Source organism: Aphelocoma coerulescens, chromosome 4A (genome assembly GCF_041296385.1).
Source record: "Aphelocoma coerulescens isolate FSJ_1873_10779 chromosome 4A, UR_Acoe_1.0, whole genome shotgun sequence".
In the NCBI taxonomy this organism is placed as follows: domain Eukaryota; kingdom Metazoa; phylum Chordata; class Aves; order Passeriformes; family Corvidae; genus Aphelocoma; species Aphelocoma coerulescens.
The window spans coordinates 20,172,000-20,196,093 of NC_091018.1; the positions used below are offsets into that span (position 1 = coordinate 20,172,000).

A 24,094-nucleotide genomic window follows, 5' to 3' on the forward strand; every position below is an offset into this window, starting at 1 on the left:
CATGGCTTTCAGGGAATACAAAAAAGAAGGGGAAAAAAATGTGCTGCCATTGCCTTGGGCTCTGTGGGGATGGCAGTGAGGGGAGTAAGGGCTTGGCATGCTGCCCGTGCCTGTGTAAAGTGCTGGAGGAACACGGGCCCTCTCTGGACTCTCTGGGGTGGTGGGGGAGTGACAGCAGTTCCGAGGCAGTGGGCTGGACATCCAGAAATCTCAGCCATCTGGAGTCTTGCATCTGTACCTTTTTCTGTGGTGGGTGGTAAAGGCAGGACAGGACAGATCGGTGTGGCACCAGCAGCAGGAGTGCTGTGCTCTTTGGCAGACATTGGAGAGATGGATTGCCAGGAAAACTGAACTCCAAGGTTGATTTTTTCTCCACCTGTCCAAATGCCATGTGTAATTTATCTACTAGACCAGTGTCCATGGGAGTTGTCTCAGTGGTTGTTAACGTGAGGTTTTACGTGTGTTAAATCAAATGTACTTTGAGATCTTTGGGGAAGAAAATTTTCTAGTTTTCTAGCAAGTGGTTGATGAAAAACTATCAATAATAACAAGTGTGGTGCTCACCATTGGAACTCTAAAGGTTTGTTTGTACAGGCAGTGGAGATGGTGCAGTATTGTATATGAGCTGTTCTAGAGAGCAATTCCAACCCAGTAATAATAACATAATCACGAACGTGCAATTAAGTGTTTTAATGACAGCTATTAAAACTGCAATTTCGGAGCTACTGGTAGTTTAAAACTTGCCTGTACAATGATAACTTACATTAAAGGTGTTTACAACTCTGATAGTTTTTATTAGGAACCCTTCCTCATAAAATTACTCTTCCTTTTATATGGAGATAAGAAGACAATAATCTGTCTGTCTTTGAAGTGTGAAAATGATGTGAAATCTCTCTTATTTTGGAGAACCAAAAAGCAGGTGAGCGTAATGTACCCCTTTGTGGGTCAGGTGATAGGAGTGGGTGTTTGTTTTCTTGCCTCCAGATGACCACTCCAATAGCACTGCGGGCTTAGGAATGCTTCTTGCCCGTACCTTTATAGCTGCATGCTTGGAATTTCTTGGGAATGGCTGCCTAAGGACTTTGTTAGGGAACTCTGTATTGCTGGTAGTTCTAATGCAGTATTTTCCAGGTGTTATTGACCCTATATTCAAGCTGGGCTTTGCATGCACATTCATTCCTCCTAAAATTCTTAGTCAGCTGTAGGAATCTTGAGGAAAGGTCAGTCAGGACATGGTTTGCTGTCAGCTGAGGGCATTTCTGTTGGGAAAAAAACTCAACTAGTGATGAAAGAAGGTAGATGGGCTTAAAATTTTAAAACACAGCTAAAGAGGTGGGTTTTGCTGCTGCTGAAGCTTCTACAAACACAAAGCTTCTGAAATTTTTTTTTTCCCTTTTAAATTGGGTTTTTTAATATACAGAACCCTACTTAGGTCTCATTTTCAGGGCTTGAAATGTAAGCATGTGCTAAGTTGCACGTGGCAGATGCAGCACAGCCCAGAGAGCTGAATGAGCACTGCTGAGTGAGCTGTTCTCACTTGCTGAACTGAATCTTCTGGGGAAAAGGAAGAAGGGATATAGCACAAATTTCAGTTCTGCCCTGTGTCTCTGATCCCTACTGAGGATTTGTTTTTCATAAGAGAGCAACAGAAGAAATAAAGATGCCAGCTGTCTGTGAAGCCTTCCTCAGTGGTTTTGGGTTTAATTTCATGCTCTGAAGTTTTGGTTGTTAAATCCTTTTGAAAAATGATGAAAAGTGGCTGGTAGAGAGCTGATTGTATTTACCCTTCTATCTACTCCACTTCTGTTTTTCTAACTGCTGCTTACAATGGCTTATCTTTAATTTCTAAATGTTAAAATGTGTTTTTTCATATATTTCATGGATAAGCTGCATTAGTTTTGCCAGGAAGGAATGGTCTGAAGCTAAAGGAGGGTCTTACTGTTCTGAAATAATTTAACTTCTGCGTGAAAATCAATACTGACAGAAATAAGAGCATTCCTTACTGCTCCACAAGCAGCTTGAATTCAGCAGGAGCTACAGAGCCTGTGTGTGAACCCCAGGGTAAATCAATTCTTTAGCAGAACCATGAAAAGGAACGGCAAATCCTCTACTGCCATCGATTTCGTTCCTTCCCGAGCAGTGCAGGAAGTTCTATCCTGCCCAGGTGTAGCTGGGTGGGACTGATGGGTGCTCCCTGTGAATCCTCCAGGCGTCATTTGGTGTGGGGTTTCTTGCAGGAGGTAACAAAGGAATCAATTGCCTTCCCTCTTTGCCTGCCACCCGCAGCTTTGCGGTGCTGGCAGCCTGGCATTTCTGCCCCACACATTTATCTCTGGGATTATTGCCCATGAAAAGCTCTCCCGCCTTAGAGGGACTGTTTGTTGTGGCTTAGACAGCAAAGAGCATCCAGGTCCTTAATTAATCCTCTCCATTTATTGTGAGACGTTTAAGAGTAGGTTTTTTTAGAGAATTGCTAGAATTTATGCTCTTTGGGTATGAAAACAGCTGGCAAACATTTTCATCATAAAATCTGTGCCTGTTTCTTTACCTGATGAGTTTTGCACAATATTGTGTCCAACTAACATCCAGTGCCATCTGAAATGTGAGTCATTTGCAGGGACGTGTCATTTCAGTGCCCCTGGACTGCCCCAGCAAACCAAATAAGGGAGCTAAAGCAGGAATCTGCTTTTTAATATTTATGGTAACATCCACAATTAATATATCTTTGAATCTCCTCCTTGGGTAGAAGGTGTCACATACTTGATGCTTTCTCCTCTGTACCCTAATGATTGCATAACCTCTAAGCAATAATTGAAGATTTTGTTTTAGAAATATCATTTTGAATTGTATATTTTGCTTAGTTGCAAGAAGATTTGGTAGAAGGGCCTCTTTGCTCTACTGCTTGATTTTTTTTGTATCATATAGATCACAATTCTTGCTGGAAAATGGGGTCTAAAGTTTAGTGAATTCCTCTGAAAATTGGATATTCCTTGGTAGTTCTTTTAATCACAATTAGGATTAAGGGCTTAGATATTCCTGTGATGTAGCCTAAGGTATGCTTTTCTTCTTCAAGGCACTTCCCTAACAACCAATCAATCTTCACAGTACTCTGCTTCAGTGTCCTGAGTTTTCAGATGTGATAAAAGTGATGAGTTATTTGATATACCCAAAGTCAGGAAGAAAGTGAGTATTAGCCTGAGGATGGCACCAGTATTTCATAACCCACAGTGCTGGACCCAAATAATTTCAGTTGATTTGTCTGCAATTTTCTGTCTCTCTTATTTTTATTTGGACAGAGTACAGCAAGTTAACAGCACTGCACAAGCTTCTTAGAGAAAAATCACTTCCTTTGGGGTTTGGTGGGCAACTGTTTAAAGGATTAGAGCCCATTGGAAATACTTAACTGGAGAGATTGCTGGGCATTCTTACAAAAAAAAAAAAAATGAACTACTTGAAACAGCCACTGGCATAACTAGAAGGTTAATAATCTCTAAGGTATTGCCCTGGTTTATAGATACTGCTTTTGGAGCAATAAATTTTAACCTTTGAACATGTGCTTCTGCAAATAAAATCCAGCCTTATTTTGTGTACTTAACAACTTCTGATTGGAAACACATAGCAACCTATAGCAAGCATGCTTTCAGCAAACTGGAGCAGAAATGAGGCAGATCTTCAAAGTGGTCACTTATCTTCCTCAATAACTCTTCTACATGTAAACAAGATAAACCAGGTCGTTCTGCCAGATCCCCCTCGCTTTGAATGATGTTTAAATAATTTTAAAGAGAAAGAAGCTGTGTTCAGACAGATTTCTTAAAGTTCTTCCTTGAAGTACTTTTTTCCTTTTAGAAATGTTAATGCAAAATTAGGCTGTGTCATGAAAATGTGATTAAAATAGGTAGCTGTGCACTTGATTCTGCAGAACCCTGGGGCCAGGCTTCTGATCGTGTAGCTAGAACTAGGTCTTAATTTATTGTATATCAGTGCAAAAGACAAAGTTTCCCTCTGTATTCTTACCTTTTGAAAGTTTAAATCTGGAATTTTTATTGGTTTTTCTCTAGTCTGCAAGCACAATTCTGTTTAGTTGGCCAATGTGAGGATGCTTTTCCTGTTGAAGCTTTTCCAGTCTCTGTTAAGTTAAATATATGTGTATTTGTGAATGAAACCTCTGTCATTTCCTCTGCCAGCACCATGGCTGTGCTGTGTATTTCCAGTGGGTTCCTCTTTTGGGTAGATCCAATGGCTCTCTTTTGGGAGAGCAGTTTGGTTGCAGTGCTCATTGATGCCGATGGGAAACCCCTTTTGTTCCCATGTGCTCTGTGTCATACTCCTCTTTTCCTACCATGTGGAAATCAGTTGGAGACTTTCTGTTGCTGAACTTTGAGTTGCAGCTTCTTCCTCTGCCCTGTGTTACCTGTGCTGTTGCCAGCAAATGGAGTGCCACTGTGACAGGAAAGAGTGGGAATTTTACAGTGTACCTTCTCCATTTCGAGTTGAACTCTACCTTTGTTTAGCACTGTCCTTCTTGCAAACAAAATGCTAAATAAAATTACGAAATAGTGAAAGCTGCCAGCTCCCTGAAACATCCTGCTCTTCCTATGCTCCTCTAATTTCTCTAAACTCTTTTACATCACCCTTCTTTTAAATTTGATATTGCAATTCCAGAACAGACTAATCATGAAAATCTGCAGGTTCACTTGCTGCAGTAGCTGATACCACATTGCAAAATGGTTATGAAAAAAGGCATTTATTTTAATTCTGTATATACAAAGTAATTTCACATTACCAACATTTTGATGCTCTAATAGTACTATTTGTTATAATTAAAGCTCAAACCCAAGAATGTAGTGCCTAAATGACTTAATGCTCCTAAGTCTTGTTTGCAACAGTGACAGAGAGATTTCAGGGGAGACCTTGTGGAAATTCCTGAGGATAGGCATCCTAAATTTCTGAACTGCTTTGGACAAAGAGGGTATAAATTCCCAAATCACTCATGTGCTCTAAAAATTTTCCCTTTGCAGACAAAAGGTTTGCACATTGGGAATCATATTGGGAAGTAAGTATTCAGATTATTCTTAAGTACTGATTGCCTACCGAATTCTGCTAAATGTGGAAGGCATCAGCCCTTCAGAAATTGAGACCCACATGAAAAATGCTGAGAGCTTAATTTTAGTTGAAGTATTTTGTTTGCTTTGTCTTCTATTAATTTGGCTTCTCAAATTTTATTAGTGTCACAATAACTTGTAAAAGTGGACCAGATTTAAAATTGTTTGAATGCAATTATTGCATCTTTATCCATGGGCTCTGCTGTCTCAGGAGATGCAACCACTTTTCAAAATACTTGTGCTTTTTAAAAGGATTTCTCCCCTGCTTTGCTCTCTCTTAGGACCCAAAATGAATCTGACATGAATTTTCTTTGTCCAAAAATGAATTTGGGCCAAGATTCACAATTCCTGAATACTTTCAAAACATTTATAGTAAGACTGAAGAGTGCCTGTTTATACCAGTGTATGGATGGAGCATTGGAAATCATACCTGTCAAACCCCCAAAAATTCCAAAAAGCTCATCCCTGACCTTTGCCCTTAACATGTAGCGAGTGCAACCACCTGGCTCCAGGCTTTCCATCAAGTGGGTCAAAACACATCAGCCAGGTTTGCATTTATCAAGATGCATGTGTCAAGTCCACAAATGGGATCAGTACATGGAACCTGTGTGGAGATCAAAGGAGCAGGAATATTCTCTTTCCTGGGGGCGAGGGACAGACACCCGGTACAGCTGCCTCAGCAGTGTGGGGTTGATTGCCTGGGGCAAGTTCTGTGCTTTTTTTGGGTCTGCAGTGGAACAAGTGGCTGTGTCTGCTCCTGGACTCTCCCTCCCCATGCCTCCCCAGCTGCTCCCAGGCCGGAGGGCTCCTTGCCTTGTGGCACAGGCATCCTCTTCCCGAGGGACTCCTGCAGTTCCATTGCCCTTGGGAACTCGTGCTGTGCCGCACACCTGGCAGGTGGCTCTTGGTTTACTCTACTTGAAGCTTGTGTGCCCCAGGCTGTGTCACGCTGGGGACCCCCCCTGGGTCCTGTAGTGCTCCCGTACTGGATCCGTGGGCTCGGTGCCACCGTGGCTCCCCCGCAGCCTCACTGCGAGGCCACCACCTGCTGCAGGGTCCCGCTGTGCTGCAAGCCACTCATGGGGAGAGCAGCAGGGGGAGGCGGCGGCGCGGGGAATAAAGAACTGGGCATTTCCGAGTGAGTCTGTGGGTCAGGAACTGGCATCGGGCTCACGGAGCCAGAGTCACTCTGCAGAGAGCCGAGATTGCTGCCATCAAAGTGAGTAATTTTCTTCTTCATTAATTTTCTCTCTTTAGCTCTGCGGTTCTGGAACCAGATTTTCACCTGCAGAGGAGCAGAGGAAAATTGTTTTCAGTTGCTACCAGAATGCAATGTGGTCCTTTGTGTATTTAGTCACAGAATCCTATGGAAAATCAGTGGCATGAGGACCACTGAGAAAGGCAATGACGAACTGAGACAAGAGAGCTGTTTGCTTGTTTTTGATACAGGTAATCTTTCCTATCTAGTAATAAAATATTTATTAATAGCTTGATAAAAAATGAATCTTGTTGTTAGTTCAGAGTTATTTCTTTATGGAATGAGCTTTGATTTATTTAATTTTTTGAAACAAAATCTAACAGAACAGATTCTCACGTGTCATAGTGATGGCCAAAATGATCCAAGAGTGTTGTGGCATTGAAAACTGTATGCCCTAGTCAGGGCAAGCCAAAATCTGCTACTGGCCTATAAACTGAGGCACAAAAGCTTTCCTGCTTGGCTGCTGCACATTAATTGATGAGCTCCAGCATGCAAGCCAGTGGAAATTCACTTCTTAGCAGAATTTCACCAGTGCTACACAACATTAATTCAAAATATTACATTAGCAGTGCCTGAATAGCTGAGTGCCTTCTACTTCATTTGTAGATGGAGCCAGAATCTGCTGCTGCTTCCCACACGATCCAGTGCCACCAGTGTCCCTGCTCTGTTGCAGGCACACGGCCACCTTTGGGAAGGAATGAAGGACCTGTTAAAGATGGGTCTTGATCGGGGTGGAACAAGTGAGGATGTGAGCTGAAGGTGAGTAATGGTCAGTTGAAAATACCTCAGAACTTGTTAAGGTGTGAAATGTTCTGTGGTAACTGGACTGGCTTTGGATGTGAATCGCCAGGGTTGGCTTTAGAGCTGTGCACTCCAGCTATTTATCCTTGGAAGTGGCTCTGGATCATGTCTAGTCAGTGTAATAAGTCGAGCTACCTCATTCAGGTTTGTTGTGTTTCCTTGTTCAGACAGCAAAGGAAACACTTCTGTCACCATTTTCTATAACCCAGAGAAAAAAAATCAATATTTTGCTGAGAAATACTGGTCTGTTCAGTTATTTTTTGCTAGAAACTAGAAAGGCAAAGAGAATAATGATTGGAACGGAGGTAAAACAGTGAGACGTGATAACACCTGTGGCTACCACGTTGTGTTTTAAAAGAAAACCACTGGTGAAGCCCAACAAAACATCTTAAGGACTCTCTGTGACAGTCTCAGTGTGCCTCTCCTTGAGCCATTATTATTCCATTTTACAGCTGAAGGATTCAAATACATGCAAAGCCTGTGTAAATTTAAACCAGGTCTCTTAAGTCCCAGGCTGCCATCTGAGATGTTTGGCAGTTCCTTTTGTTGCCTTAGTTCTGGAGTATCATTTCAGTACCAAATTATGTTCCATTAAACCAGTCTCAAGTCCTTTCAGATCTCTTGCATTCTCATTGTGCAGAGATAATCCAGTTTCTCTCATACATTTGCCAAAACGTATGAAACGATGAAACAGTCTAAAAACTAAACCAACATTTCAGAATTACCCTCTGGCTTCAGTGTTCTTACCTGCCTGTGAATTGAGGTTTTTTTCTGGTTTGTTGTTAAACTAGGGAAGCAGATCTGCAGCAGAGATCCAAAGAGAAACCAGTAGGCACTTCAGGGTCATGTGCCAATTATCAAATAAGTCCAAGTAAGAACAGGTCTGTAATGTCAGACTAAAAGCTAACAGGGCCAGTTGCATCTGTCTGACTTGTTCTTCACCTGTTGCCCTCTTTCCTTTCAATTCTTTTTTCCATGCAAATCTCTCTTCCCCTGAAGTCTGATTTTTCTCTCTTCTTTCTCATCCTCATCATCTCCTTTATTTCTGTATCCTTCCTATGTTAACAATGCTTCACTTTGCCTTTTTTTCTTAATTAGATATTGCATCTTTCCTTCCTCGTTGAAATGATTGTTCTTTGTCCTTTTGAGATATTCCTTCCCAGCAATTTTGAATTTTGGCAGAGGCAGAAAAAAAAGCTTTTCCAGAAAACCAATTCAGATTTCAGGTGGTGTGCAGAGGAGCTTGGGACAGGACAGTGTGTGTTCAGTCATGTTCATAGGATGGAGTTGTTTAATTTGTACAAAAGGGTGGTGCTGGGAGTCTATCAGGTGTTTTTTACTTAATCTTACATTTTTAAAAACACTTCAGAGATGTAGGTTGTATGAACTGGAATTCATTTTGTTCTCGATATATTGATGATGATGATGAAGAAGAAATATTGCAAAAGCTGTTGCCAAGTTTCCCCAATATATGACGAAGAAATAGATCACATATTTTTGTTTCACCTCTTCAAATACACTAACAAAAACATTCATCAGGAATTATCACTGAACTAGGAATTTTCAAGTAAATACCACTGGTTGTTTATAGATGCAGGGTCATAATATTCAAATTCAGCATAATTAAGTCAAGTTATTAATGTTTTAACAGCCAGAAAAAAGACACATAGTGTATTTTTTATACCTGGCTGAAATAATTTTAATTTTCAATAATTAAATCCTGGCATTCAGCAGCAGATTGAGAAATATTTGCAAAATGGGTGTTTGCTTCTCCACTTCTGTAAGCTCAGCGTGTGCCATGTGAGACAGGTTCAAGTTGGATGGACAGTGCTACAACTGGGTGGGTTTTAGACTATTCCTGCTCAGCAGAGCCCATAAAACAATAGTGAATCAGGCCTAATCACGGGATTGTGTTTTGATTTATCTTCTGGGAACAGAAGAGGAATTTGGAGGGGAGGAAATGGGGCAGGAGCAAGGAGTAGCACGTATGTAGGAAATCTTTAACAAAAGGCACAAGGCAGCCAAGAGAACAAAACCCTTCAAGTGTCCTGAACGTACTCGAGCTCATCACTTCCATCTCCGCTAAGACTGATCTTGTTGGATTTGGTTATGGAATTCCCATCGACTTCAGCAGAACCAGGACTCCTGCTTTAGAAAGTTCAGCAAGAAATTCTCCCTGCTACCACTGCCCAGAGAGAAATCCGGGCAGGATTTTGGTGATGTGGCTTAACTTGTGTTCTGGGAATGGGAAAAAGTTGGTGTTTGCATTTCCTGGGCTATTGCACAGCTCTGGTTTGGGTTCTACTGCAAAGGGAACTCAGTGCACTGTTGGGTTACTTGAGGCATTAACATTTCTGTATTCTTAACCATACAGTTATCTCCTCATCAGCAATCATAAATTCAAAGGAAAGCCTGGATGGGTGATCCATACTCTACCTGTCTCTCGGAAAGTCTTAGGTTTGCAGCAAGTTCAGACTTCCTCCTGATTGTAATGTATCTGTTGTAATGAAACTCCTTCTCTAATTCTAATCTCTGATGATCTGTGTAAACCACTCGGTACTTCTCTCTCGTTCTTGTTTTACCTGTTTTGAAAGAAGAACACATTGCTTCAAGCTAGAGTTTTTCACTTTAGTAACACGAAATATCTGGCTTTACATTTGAAAATACCTGTGGGGATTTTAGGCCTGATTCTCTATGCACTTACCCAGAGTAACTCTGTCATGATTTACAACACAAGAGGTTCATACCATCAGACATTAGGTTTGCTCCTTAGTAAATAGATAATAAACTGCTTCTTGTGTTCTTTATCACCCCTGTGTTATCATTTGGGAAAGGGAAGGCATTCCTGTTAGGAATAAGGAGCCAGGAAACCAGGGTTCTGCTCCCAGCTCTACTGCAAGCTTCCTGCCTGCTGCTGAATTGCTCTTGTCTCTCTGTCCCTAGAGCTGATGCTCTTACCTGCCTCAGAGGGAAATTGTGAAGGACATTTTACTGCACAGAAAATACTCAGAGCTTCCACAGTTCCTCACTTCTTGCTGCTAGAAAAATTCCTACAACGTTGGGATTGTTACTGCAATTTGGAGGTTGTGTTTTCCCATCAAGTCTCACACAATCTGTCCATGACCTGATAACAGCACAGGGAACAGTAACATAGATTTTCAGATGACAGTTCATAAAAAAGAGAAAAGGCAAGCAATAACACTTCACAATGGGCAGGGAACTGCAGCATCTGCTGTTTTGGGAGCAGCACTGCTGCCTCCTTTCAGCTGTGGGTGCAGCTGAGTGGAGCAGACACAGCTCAGCAGCATCCAGGGCATTAAAAGGCAATAGCAGATGACAGGAGCCAGGGAACACAGATGCAAGGAGCTGAAATTTTATGGATTCCATACGGGGTCATTTCTGAGGACAGAATGTGTGGCTGCACTGAAAGAGAGCTGAGAAAGGCTGCTGATGGTTCCCTTCCTCTGTGGTTTATGCTCATATTAGACAATCAATATAGTGTAGATCAGCACCTGCTTAAAGCCAAAGCCTGAGGTCTTCCCACATTTTTAACAGATTGGCTCATTGTTGTGTTAAGACCAGTGTTGTCATCTTTGTTGACCACAATCTTACAATTTTTTGATGCTTCCTTGTCTGTCTGTATTTATACAGACATTCCTTCACATGTGCTTGTTTAGCCAGTGAATTGTCTGGGACAGGGAATATATTTTTGGTATTTTTTTGCCACATATTCCACTGTGGTGCTGGAGGTTGTGAATCTGTGTCCTCAGTGGTCACTGCAGCAGAACAGCCCCCTCAGGTTCAGGTTCTCTCAGGTGCTGCACAGAACTCGAGGTGTTTGTACCCATCTGCTATTGCTGCAGGTGTTGTGTGGCTTTGCACAGCAGCTCCTCTTTGCTTACAGAGCTTTTTCTGACAAGGTTATGGGGATGCCTAACTCCTCAAAAAACAGGTCCCACAAACTCCTATAATTACACTCTAATAAGATCAATTAATTTTGCATGGAGTGAAACACATTCTCAGGCATGGAGTTGGTAAAATTTCAGTGTCTGAGTAGATTCCAATGGCACAGAGCCCCAGAGCCACCAGCTCCCCTTGGCTGGGGAGAGGAGCTGGAGGGGCCATCTGTCAGTGCTGCCAAAGGTCTGATTCCTTCCCAGCCCCTTTGTTTTTTATGGAACCTATTTAAAGTTAGCATTGCCTTCCACTTGCCATGCACACTGTACAGTCATGGCTTGAGAGCCAGGTCACTTTTGCCTCTTCCAGTGTTTGACAGTCAGGACTTTGCTACTTCTAAGAATTTCTGGCTTGCCAACCTACTGCTTGTGTTAGAAAGTTCTTCAGGCTCTGCTCCTCTTTGTACTGTTTGTATAGACCCCAGATCCAGAGTTGGTGAGCACCAGAAGTCCTGGGCAGGGAAATGCTGTGGATAAATCCTGTTACAGCCTGGATGGGGATAGTTCTGGTTTGCCCTACAAGACAGGGGTTCTCTAGGACTCTCCCCACGCTTGTAGAACTAAGTCTGCATCAGAATTTGGTCCTTCAGCTTCCATGCTCCATAGTGTCCAACCCTGGGAGAGCATCAGTAGTGCCTCTACAATGCTATGGGCATCTTCCAACTCTTCCTAAGGCCATCAGCCTGATTACTTGGAATATTTCAATAGGGAAAATAGATGTGGGATTGCTCCTTAGGCCATGAGTTCTGCTCAATCCATGCAGCCAAACTCCTTTGGCTCAAATCTGTTACCTGCCTGTGAAGGTGCTGCTTGGCTGGGGAAGATGTACAGGACATTCTCATTTCAGTGGCATTTCCACCTCTGTGAAACTGCAGTGAGAGCAGAATTAGCCCGGTGACGTTTACACTGATAATCAAGTGAAAAGTGCTGCTAATTTTACTACATTAAGGTAAGAATTTTGGAGTCTCTAAGGAACAGCAGTGATTCAGTTCAGTCCACATAAATACCAGGACATTTGTTTTCCTTCACTAGAAGTGTGAATTGTTTGTTTAACATATGGTCACCTGTGGTGCTTTAATGCCTCACTTGATATTTTTTAACTTTTGATCTCTCTAACTGGTGGTTTGGTTAAGGTTTTTTTTCCTCTTCAAATGAGAATTTGGGGTCATTCTATGGGACAAAATGTTTAACATGTTTCCTTAGCGTCCTTTGTGTTGTTAAGATGGAGTACACAAAAGAGGAACAAGGTGATCTTATCTTGACCTCTACTCTCATTCAGAAGGCACAGACAAATATCAAATGTTCCTCTATTGCCAAAACAAGGTGGTAAACTTCAAGAAAAATCTTCCTGTTTCTGGTTTGAAGTGCTTAAACCCTTATTACCTGAGTAGGAGTGGGTTGCTTTGGTTTTTTTCTTTTTAAGCTGAAGAAGAAATTAAATGTACATGGGAAATAGAACTTTATCCCATAAGATCCTTTATTTCTTTATGAGCAGCTCTCTGTTTTTAGAAGAATTGATAATATCTGGATTCTTTTTGAAGGAAGATTGAGAGCTTTGACATCTAATTTCTTTCTTTAAATTAAGAAAATAATTTAAAAAGTAAAAAAACCAAAGTAAGGAAAATCTGAGAAATGCTCTGAGAAAAATTCTCAGATTTGCTATATAAATCTTGTCTTTAAGAATTTGATTTTTTTTTCTGTGTAGAGTAATATTTACTGTGAGACAAGAGATGGTGGGAGCTGAGATCTGCTGGAGTCTTGCAAGAGATACTTTTAGCTCTGGCAGAGCCATGTTTTAGTTTGTTAGGCCTTTACTCTCCTTGATGTCAGTGAGAGTCTTCCTTTGTTGGATGCTGGGCTGGAATTAGTCTGCACATGGCATTTCCTTTCAAAGGCAAAGTACACTTTTATTTGCCAGAGTTAACAAACAGCAGCTACAGAACCTATCCCTAAACAGTTTGGGACTTTAGCCCCTAAATTCCATCTGTTAGACAGAGCAGATCCACTCCACTGTGTTCTGCAGACCTTCTACTGGCTCTAATTCCAGGGATGCATTTTATTTCCAGAAGAAATATTACCTGAGTAAAATTTGAGGTGGGATTAATGGGTTCACCCTTAGACAGCAGGAGGATGTTCTTCACTTCTCAGGCCATAATGGCAGAATTCAATGATGCAATGATAAAAGTCAATATATTAATCCAATTCTTTAGTGAAGTCCTGCATATTTTCATCTCTTAGGTGAGTGAAATAGCCAATATTTGACTTTGTACCATCTGAATTCATCTTTTGTTAGTGACAGGTTAAAATTACAATCAGCTGTACAGTGTCAGTTCTATTGGAAATATGTTCTGGCATGGACAGTTATACCGTGGAATTGTGGTTGGGGAGGTTAGTAGTGCTCGGGTGGAAGAGAAATGAAACAAAAGGGCTTTGAAGCAGCTACCTTTGCAGTCTGCCTGCCTTTGTACTGGGGGAGTGGATTTCCTGCGTTTAATGAGCTATTTAAGAAGAGGGAGTTTTGTCAAAAACCCTCTTTTGCAATAGTGACTACTGAGGAGTGCCTTTGGACCAACAAGAAGTCAGACATTTCAGAGCTGGAAATCTTTCCATGGGATATAGTTTAACAATGCTGTTCCATCACACCCACTCTGGCCATTTTTGTGACTGGCCAAGTTTTGAGTTGGGGGAAGGGAACAGCTTTCCCATTGGTCATAAAATTCACAGAGTATTTCTTCTGAAGACAATAAAGCTGGGAGAAGGCCTCTTTATTTGCTGTGAAAATCATCACCCTTTCCGGCAATATAACTCCTGAAGAAAAGAGGGAGAAGGAAGAGACAAGACTGCATATCAAAGCAAAGTGAAGTGTTAAAAGGGTCTGTTGCCTCAATATGACAGATAGGCCTCAAAACCTCAGACAATGTAGGCCAGGAAAGGGAAAAAAAACCCCACCATCGGACCTCACAACTAGTTTACAAAGCAAAATAAATTAGCATTAGAACCAGCCCTGGGCCTTCTTTCAGAGCCTCCTCTCTTAACTTTTCAGGAATATTCTGCAGGCACTGAAACCAGCATCTTTCATAAAATCCAGAAGCTGCCTGAAGATGTCCTAGGATAGGATAGTGTGGGATTAATGAGGGATTGTTCACAAAGCATTGCAACCTGGGTTCCAGGGGTTAGCAGTGTTTCAGAGGAAGTTATGCCTGTACTTGGTGACTGGATGTTACCTTAAATCATCACAGAAATGAGAAACAGCTTCTGGCCTGAGGATATTCTCCGTTCCAACCTGCATCTCTCTGTTACTTTAGTATTTAAAAACTGATGTTAATTTTTTGAGTTTATAAAGATAGAGACTGACAGAGATCAGGCCTCAGAGTTTTGTTTAGGACTCTTAACTACTCATGTTCCTTAAAAGTGTAGGAAAAGTAAGGGGCAAATTCTCCCTGACTTTAGTCAGTAATTTCACTGACTTAACTGAAGTTGTGAAGCAAAAGTAATTTTAAATAAGTTTTGAAGACAAACATTGTGTTGCACATAATGTTCTGTAAAGCTAAATTAAAAAAAAAAAACCCACCAGCCACTGTATTAGAAAATGTGACATAGATCCACTCCTGTATAATATTCCTGCCAGAAACCTTGCTGTGGTGAGGAGGTGTCCTGGTCCTGTGCATTACTGCAAAGTTAGGTTTGTGAAACTTGGTAAAATTTTCTGTTTATCTGCTGGGTCTTGCTCATCTTTTATACATGTTCAGATTATTCAAGCTGAAAAAACCAGAACAGGATCATAGAATTGGAACCTTTCAACAGACTCGAATTTTCCCTTCTGTTTTCAATGTTGAGTATGTTCTGCTGTTCTGGAATAAAGCTTATTGGCCAGATTCTGTCCTTCCCTTTGCTAGTGTAAACTTTTCTATTCATCATCATCATCCAGAAGGAATTGGATCCAAAGCAGAGCCATTTTTATTCTCTTTAAGGAATGACTGGACAGGCACAAGGACCCAACCTGCAGAAAATGTAGGTGGATTTCTGAGTGGCAAACCAGGAGAAATGCAATTGCCAATGACTGGGTAAAGTAAAAGGAAAGTGATTAAGTGAGATTTTTCCCAAGTGTTGTATGTTCTTTAGCATTCAACATTTTACAGGAATGACCTCTAAAGAGGCTTGTTCCTCTTCCTTAGATTTGAGGGAATATAACTTCTTCCTTCAAAGACCAAGTGTGATACATTTACAGTGCATTTGGTCATGATGCTCTCAGTACCTGTCATCAGCATCAGAAAAATTGTCCTTATGTCTGCAGAGTGAATTTTTATTGAAGAAGAATGATAGAAAACTTGTCACCTACAGGAGAAATCTCTGCTCTGAATCAGTTCACCTGTTTCAAAACTTGTCCCCACCCTGTTTTATGGTAACATAAGTGCAGATCTTAAGGTGCACTTACAGCTTTGTGAGCAAATTCTCCTGGGAGTTCTCTGCTCAAACTCAGTGTTTTGGGCACACTTTTACCACAGGTGTGTGTTGTTTTCTCACACAGTCATAAAGTCAAGCCTACTCCTGTGTGAGTGATGACATAGCTCCATAAAAATCCTGAAATCAACAAGACGAGATTTGTAGCTTCTTCTAAGGTGTTTTTATTCTACTTTCCATCAAAGAATTTGCCTGTAATTATGTCTTGTGTGTGTGGAATTAGCACCTCACATTTCTAGTTGTGGCTTTGTTCTGTTCTGTGTTACAATTACTCCTTGTCTTGGCTGTGCTCACCCTCTCCAAGGGGAAGTTGAGGAGACAGGAGCAGTGTAAGGGTCAGAGAAGAGTCTTTTCTCTCAGTGTTTGTGGTTGAAAATACTGAGTACTCAGTGCTTCCTCCTTCAAGTGTTCTGAGTCAGAGCACATTGGCTTTTTCCTGTATCCTCAACACGCTGTGGAGTGCAGAGATAGGGCACTGGATCCTACGTGCTCTGCATTGGGGATCAAATCCCAATCCCTGCAGTTCCAAGGCAGAGACAAACACTCAGCGTCCTTCAGTCACAGAGAGAAGGGTGCACTAAAGCCTCAGCAGGCCTTTTCTGCAGGAAATGCATTCTAGTGGCATTAAACCAGGATGATAATCTCACATTAAATACTGAGATCTTCCAGAGGTTTCAGGTAGCATAACCTCACAAATTTCATTTTACATCAGTTGAACACATGGTTCTACATTGATGTTGTTTTTAAAGTTGCAGAGTAAAACTTGAAATAATTTCTTCCTTTGTTCCAGGTTAGTTGTGTAGATAACAGAGTATCAAAAGACCTGCAGGGCATGAGGCAGTGGTAGAAACTTCAATAAAGTGTTTTCTTTGTCATCTCTCAGGACATGAGGCCACAAAGCACCAGTAAGAGAAGATGACCATGAAATCTCTGGAGATGGAAAGGCCACAGATTTGGGGCCTCATTTTTGTAGCTGCTCCAAGCCAGACTACTCAAAGTGAGTGAACCTTTGGCAAGAATCTCTCCCGGTCTTAAAGGGATGAGATTACAGGAACATTTCTTGTACACTTCTGAGAATATCTTGCAAAAATTACTTGCTTTAATGATTGTTTTCACAGTGAAATATTGGTATTAGTATTGATAATTAGTGCTTTGCAGCATGTAATGAAGAAATAACAAAATAAGTTTGTCTAAATGATTTCTGTTGTGATCACCTCAGGTAAGTCTGAGCCTCATTTTTTTCATCATTAAGAAGAGTGGTTCATATCTATTTAACAGGGGATAAGAAAAGCTAATAAATAACAAGTGTGATTCCTTCATTTTTGCCCACACCGAATCTCTACTGAAACTCCCAAAGGTTTTGTAAAGAGACAGAAGGATAATGCTCAGTGAACACAGACAGCTTTAAGGATGTAAAAAGAATTGGATTCCATCTAAGAAAATGCTGAGGGGTTTGCTCCTGATCCAGCAAAAAGCATTTGCAGCAAGCTTGGTCACACACCTGAAATCACTGCAACACCTGCCTGCACAGAACCAAACTCACTCAGGTGCTTTCCTAGACCTGACACTGCTGCAAGGGAAACTATTTTAAAATTATTTTATTTTTTGGGAAACCATAAAGAACAATAGTGCCATTGGTTTTAAACAGAAAAAGACAGAGGGAAAGGAGTGAAGGAAGAGAAAGGAACCCACTCCAATGAAACAGATCTGCTGGCATGGAGCCTTCCTGGCCTAGCAGTAAAACTAATGTATATATAAGAGGAAAAGAAGCAGCAGGAGAATTCCTTATCTGGATTTTTCCCTAAAGCAGGACTCAGTAGCTTTTAAATGTAGCCTTCCACTGGCCCACGGGCATTTGGGAGGGTTTGTTCTTATGGCATGCTGATTTCTCCAGTTCTCCTGGACACACATATATTCAATATCTTGTTAGACCATTCCAGAAAGGAGACACTCCCAGCTCTCCTGTGAATGCTCTGACCCTTGCAGGCTTTCACTTTGGAAAGTTAGAAATCTCTAAGTGCTTCTTGAGCAGCAATTAAAATGTGATATTTTACATTATCGGTATAGATATGTGTGTGTGTGCTGAATCAATCTGTCCCAGTGTCCCCTCTATCAAAGGGACAGCACAGAACAAATCAGGCCCTGCTCTCAGAGGCTGTGATTGGAATCCACAGGAGCACAAAGCAGGTAAGGAAGAGATGAGGAGCAGTGGTTTTTTTTGAGCAAGGGTTCTGCCATCTGTAAACCCCACAATTAGTGAGCAATTTTGTTGCCCCTGTAAGGACTCCTCAAAAGTAAGCTGCAGGTTTTTTCAAAACAGGCCCTCTTTTGGGTTTTTTGGATAATAATCAGTGAAGAACAAATACAATTTTAAAAATACAAACTTTTTTATCCCCCAGAATTCTTATTCACACAGAGCAACAGCCTGTTCTGATTGGTCTGTTGAATTCTGTGGACTCTCCATGAACTAAAGTTGTGTTCAGCAGGAGTGAGGAGGACTCTGCCCATACAAATTAGATGCATTATTTTAATACAGACAACTTTTCTATGCAGTTGTTTTCAGTTCTCTGATGTCTGTTTTAAGTAATTGCTTTTCCACCAGAGATTGATTCAGGCTCTGCTTTGAAGACTTTTATTTACAGGCATGTGTGGAACAGAGCTGGGGTGGGAGGGAGGGAAAGGGAAGGAACCTTCCTGGGATGCAACATTGAAATACTGGGAGCATCTCTATAGGGGAGGAATTGAGCATCCCTAATTTCTACTGATCTCAGTGCATGTCAAAGCTGCTCAGCACCACAGAGGATCAAATCCTTTCATACAGCAGATTATGCCTCTGTTCTTTTCAGGCAGAATTCCCTCCTTTTCTTTCTCTCCCTTCTTGTTTCATACTTTTATCATATACAGGGTACAGATTTTTGTTTTAGGGATGTTCAATATTTATATTTTTTTCTCCTGTTCCTCATCCCAATCAAACAGAACCTCTCCCTCATGCTTCATAGCTTTTTTTTACCAGTTAAATATGATTGAAGAATTGTTTTGTACTCCTTGACTGTCATGCAGCAGAGCCTGATCTGTGGCTGTATTAACAGGCTGTGTTACCATGGATCTTTGTATTCCTGCATATTCTGAGAGCTGCTACTACAAAGTGAAGCAAGCCTTTCCTTATCATCCCTGTTTTTAAAGCATTGACTCATTGTTTGATCTTGCAGATCTCATTTCAGTGTTCTGAGGTTTAGAGGGGTTGTTTCTGGTATAAAGCCTTACTGCCAACCCCCTGCTGTGCATATTTTACTTGAACTTTTCCTAGGTACTCCAAAACTTGAGGAAAGTAAGCAAAATATAGGTGGTGCTGAAACTTTCTGTTTTATCCCAATCTATAGGACTCCTATTAAAATCAACTATTGGATATCACAAACTTTTTAAATGTATCTGAAGTGAGAAGTGAAAGGACATTGGTTTTCATTTCCCACAGGATTAAAGGTCAAGCAAGAAACATAAGAAATAATCAACTGATCAAATGCAGCATCCAATAATTGAACCAATATTTAACTGCTAGCAAGGGAATCCTTCAGAGCAATCAGAACCTGTTGTTATTAATCTGAATCCTTCCCTCTGAACAGGGAACCTGCCAAAAACCCCGCAATGACCCAATAACAAGTAAAAATCTCTTCTCAGCATAAAACCTCCATTCCCTCCTACCTGTGGAAGTGGATTGCACCGTTTTCCTCATCCACTCATAAGAGCTGTGCCTTTGGCTGTTGGGAGAGATTTGCTGGGCATTAATTGTATCTACAGGAGGTAACCCCGCAGCGGCGGCGGGATGCAGGGAGCTGTAATCAGCAGAGCTGTAGGAGCCCTGGCCAGGGGACGAGCCATTGATGTGGGCAGCAGCCACGGCGCTGGAAGGGCCTGGGCCGTAGGCGCTCCAGTCCTCCCGCTGGGGGCCGTAGTGGGAGCCCCAGGCTGCCGCCGGCTGCCCGTGGGTGTCCAGGGCTGGCACAGGGTGGTATCCCATGTAGTCGGAGTAGGCTGGAGCGGACACGAAGTTCTGCACGGGCAGGTTGTTGCTGGTGCACCTTGCGGATCCCGGATACATGCTGGTGTCTTTATCCAACAGATAGCTCACGTACATGATGCTCACAGCCTGCCTTTGTCTCGCTGGGACATCCTGCTCCTCGCAGGGTTTGTTTGATCTCCCTTCCCCTCCTCTTTCTTTCTCTCTTTTCTAGCCCAGCCTGGCTCTATAAATGACTCCTGCTAGCCCTGATGTCCCTTTACTACACATGATTAACAATGGTTTTACCAGGTGCTGGTGGTAACAGTTTACTAAGGTCCTGCCTGATGTCACAGATAACTGCCTGCCCCAAAATTACATTTGCATTCAAATGAAGGGCTGACCATGCAGGCAACCCCACCTTGCTGCTAGTTCCAGTGCTTCCTTTCTCACAGATCTTTATGTATTGCCAGCCCTGTTCTTTACTTTGAGAATGTGGTTTGAAATCTCATGGTCTTCAAGCAGAGCTGAGTACGAAGTTAACCATAACTGTTCAGGCAGGAGAAGCTGTATTTTTCTTGAGCAGTGCATGTTGGGGTCTCACTTTAGGCACTCAGTTAGAGTTACTCAAAGCCTGGTGTCTGCTGGTCCAGTAGTAGCTCTGCTCCAATGTGCTCTATTTTTTAAAAAAACTAAAACCAAAGGAGCAGTTCAGTGTTTAACTGCAGCTCTTACAGAGCTCCTCACATGAGCACTCTTCTTGACTTCAGCTCTTCGTCTGTGTGGGAGAGCACTTAGAAACCCCAGTAATCCTGGTGATTTTACCATTACAAAGGATATACAAGAAGTCTCATAGTCGTTTTGAGCATTTGTTCATACGAATAGTCTTGTTGATGTTAGCAAGCTATTCATGAGCTGGCTGCTTGCCACTGTGATTGAAGTTCCTCTATTCTAACCTCCAACGCTCACAGAAAGGGAATCTGTTATTGAGAGAATGCAGAATTTGTCACTTTCCCTGTGCTTATGTCTTGGTTGTGATATTGAAATGAGTGATAGTTTTCCCTGAAGGTTTTTTTGTTCTCATTGCTGTGCTTCTTCACAATAAGTAACACCTTTCATTGGAAATATGGGAACAAATTATAGCTTTTTAGCTCAGGAAAGCAGTTTCCTAACTTTCAGGAGCAATCTCATGTTTGTAAGTAACAAATCACTCTGAGATCATCTGTAACCAGGAGCAAGGAGAGAAAGTGTGGATTTCTTTTTTTAAACGAGATAGATACCTTAGCGTTGTCTCTTAATGGGAATTCACCCTGTTTTCATTCTTGTTCCTTTAATGATGTGATACCTAATTGCACCTTTATTAATGATCCGACTTGTTAAAGGGAGTTTTTCCTTAAACAGGTGCAAAGTATAATGAGTTTTTTCTTTGTTCAGAGGTGTATTTTTTCTCTGAGTCTTTTGCACTTTAACACCATTTAAACTTTCACGTTCTCACTTTGCACACCTGGCAACGCCGTTGTTTCCTTTAGTGAGAACGGTGTCCTTAGGCTGCATTCACAACGTGCCTTGGGACTGGAGTTGTGGAAAAAGCTTTTTTGACTGATAATTTCAGAAGCACAGCTACCTGCAGGCAGTATTTCAGATTTTCCTGCTGTGCCCTTGGGTAAAATTTGTGCTCTTTTGCTTGTTGTGGTTTTGGGGGCTGATGTTTTGCTGGTGTAATTGCTGAAAGGTATTTTAAAAATCATTAGATGGTGGGAAGTTGCCAGAAGCTGTTTCTGCTGCTCGCATATGTGAGCTTACTCGGATGCAATTTGCACATCTGTGACAGCTGGCCACTCAAAATTACCCAGCAGAGCTGCTGGTGAGGACTTCTCAAATCCAGGGAAGTCAGTGATCAGTGTGTCATAGATCCGAAGTCCTTAATTCTCCTGCAGCAGCAAAATAAATCACAGTTGTCTAATTCGGAATTAGGTGTCTCTGGACAGCCTGCCTGCAGTTACCAATAAGTGGGATTTTAATGTAGTGGGATCTTATTTTTTAACTCCAGTGTTTTTCTCCCTTCTCAAATTTAGAGCACTGTGGTTGCTCAGTAGCTCTTGAGTTCAGACTGTGTTGAAATAGTTACAGAGAAAGATTCTTTACATCTTTTTCTTGCAAGTTGATTTCATTTCCTTTCTTCCTCTTCAAAACTGTTGAATCCTCATCCTTGTAGGCATTTCAGTGCCTCTCCTGAGTGCAGGTGTAGCAATAAATCAGCCAGAAGAAGAAGCAGCATTTGCTCCTTTACTGGAGCCCTCCAGCTGTCTGCAAAATGTTCTAATTACGCTCATTCAACAGAACTTTTCCTGCAGGCTTTATCTACCTGATACACCCCCAGCACAGAGCTCTGCAGAAGGGCTGGATCTGCCCTTGTTCAGTGTTCAGGAATGTTGGCTGCACCAGGCTCCAGTCACAGATTCATTCTCTCCCACTGCAGCATTGTTCCATGAGGAACATTTTGATCCGTTTTTCACAATGGTATAATTTGCCTCATGTAGCTACTGAAAGCAGTAAAATAGTGATTATTCCTGTCTATTAGAAAAATGACATAAAAATACCTTTTGATGCTTTCAATAATACATGGATATAATGACATGGAAGGAGACTTGTCCTCTTCCATACTGCCTAAAGAAAGGACTTTCCAGTCTGGGATGGTTAAACTGACAGCGCTCTGCTCCTCTGGCCACATGCGGTGCCCACTAAGCAGGAAACTGCTTCCCTTGGATTCCCGAGTACCCTGAGCTGGTCTGGCTCCAGCAAGCTCCACTTTGGGTTTGGTTAGTCCCAGTTTTTATAATTTATCTCATTTCAATCTTAACTATTAGTTAAACCACAGTCATTCGACTGTAATTGCTGGAGCTGAATAATCACATATTAGTATAGTTCATTTAAAACCAAACGTTTTCAAAAATTCTCAAATGCAAAGCGAATGGAAATGAGAAATCGCACTGAGTTCTCAAGAGGGAGAAGAACTTTATTGAGATGATCCTAAAACACCTTCACCCTCGGGCCTCTCTAAGATGCATTTTTCCAGTGCTAAATTTGAATAGTTTCCATTCTCTGAAGCTGGGAAGTGGTGTCCACCACAGATACTGGTTGGGAAAACACCTCTGAAGGAGATTTTATCAGATGATGATGATGTGGGCAGAGACCAGGCAGCAACACTGGGATACTCCAGTCCACTTTGATTATTCCTCTTCTGCTACATGAATGAGTCTCCAGAGCTTTCCTTTGTCATGTCACAAAGCCATGGATCTGCTAAGGTCCTATCCTTGTGTTTCCAAGCTCATCTGTCTCACACTGGAACCACATCCCTGTCCTGAGATGCAGGCCTTCTCCTACACATCCCATTTTCTTTTCTATGGACGGACAGAACTCTAGTAGCTCTGCTTTATTTTTCTAAGCTTTTATTTTTCTTTTTGGTCTCCAAAGAGTAGCAGCACCCATTTTTGGAGGCGTGTTCCCGTTCCAAGCCTGATCCCTGACTCCAGTGAAGCAATGGGGACAGCTGGTGGTCAGCTGCCTGCATGGCAAGGAGACCTTTCCAGGCTTGCAGGGACCGTGACCTTAATCAGATTTCAAAGTTCTCAGCCTGCTCTGTTCTGTTTGGAACAGGACTCGTGTCTGTCACATGCCAGCTGCAGGAAGCAGCGAAGCTCCTGAAGAATCCTGGCTTGGAATTCTGGATATGCTGCAGGGATGTTTGCTCGGATTCCATTAATGGTAACATCTCTCCTTTGAAACCTGAAGTGAACTATTATGGAATATGCTTTTAAAAATTACTTTAACCAGGCATTTTCTGTTGAACAGAGGGCTAAAAAGGCCTGAAAGGTGCTGCAATACAGAGTGGGATTGCTGAGCGGTGGCAGAGCTGGGGGTGTGAGCAGGCAGGGCTGGGGCACTCCTGCCATCCAACATGGCATCGAGCCACAGGGCTGCAATGTCACATCCACTGCACACCAGGGAACGGTCTTAGGAGGTGATGACAGTGAGCAGCCAAGAGCAGGACTGTAATATTTTAATCTTGTATTCTCTGAAGAGTGGCTGTGCTTCAAATGCATTTTCTTGTTAATCAGTGTATATGCTCTTAAAATAATGCCACCAACTTCCAGCTAACATATGCTGACGTAAGTGTAGCCCTCAGGATGGCTAAAGTAAGCAGCTGTCTCACAAGAACTCTGAGAATATTGCTAGTTCTGAAAAAAACAATCTCCTTTCCTCACCGTTCTCCTCTGTGCTTTGAATTTTAACACCTTGCAATGCGCTGGATCTCCTTGGGCTGTGTGAGTCATGGCCCTGATGCAATGGGATTGGAAGTGGTGACATTCTGGCAGCCTTAACCCCATAATTCACTGCCACACCGGGGAGGAAACCAGTGGGCTCTGCTCCATAACCTTCCCAGAAGTGCAAACAGATCACAGCCTGTGTTCAGTGCCTTCCTCACCTGTCCCCCTGCTGCCCACAGGAACAGGAGGAAAAC

The 24,094-nt window shown here is 42.0% G+C and overlaps 1 protein-coding gene and 1 long non-coding RNA gene across 5 annotated transcripts in view; one reads left to right on the top strand and one right to left on the bottom strand.

Moving 5' to 3' along the window:
- Nucleotides 1-16,749, top strand: part of LOC138110600 (uncharacterized) — a 39,304-nt gene extending 22,555 nt beyond the window's left edge. For all 4 annotated transcript variants that reach the window (XR_011151002.1, XR_011151004.1, XR_011151001.1 and 1 more), the window contains 3 exons: nucleotides 6,360-6,551; nucleotides 6,967-7,119; nucleotides 16,462-16,749. This is a non-coding gene — a long non-coding RNA (uncharacterized lncRNA). The remainder of the gene's footprint in view (nucleotides 1-6,359; nucleotides 6,552-6,966; nucleotides 7,120-16,461) is intronic.
- LOC138110598 (homeobox protein CDX-1-like) lies at nucleotides 6,130-19,710 on the bottom strand. The gene is made up of 3 exons (XM_069015700.1): nucleotides 19,278-19,710; nucleotides 9,598-9,743; nucleotides 6,130-6,387 (listed from the first exon to the last, which is right to left on the bottom strand). The coding sequence occupies exons 1-3, from the start codon at nucleotides 19,708-19,710 to the stop codon at nucleotides 6,130-6,132; spliced, it is 837 nt and encodes a 278-aa protein (XP_068871801.1).
- Nucleotides 19,711-24,094: the final 4,384 nt, after the last annotated feature.

Bases quoted from the DNA above. Each gene is read 5' to 3' on its own strand.
- LOC138110598 (XM_069015700.1), bottom strand. From the start codon at position 19,710: ATGTACGTGAGCTATCTGTTGGATAAAGACACCAGCATGTATCCGGGA. The intron at 9,744-19,277 runs GTAGGAGGGAAT...CTTTCAAAACAG, and splicing joins GGTGCAATCCACTTCCACAG to GTAAAACAAGAACGAGAGAG. The intron at 6,388-9,597 runs GTAGAGTATGGA...GCTCCTCTGCAG, and splicing joins TAAGACTTTCCGAGAGACAG to GTGAAAATCTGGTTCCAGAA.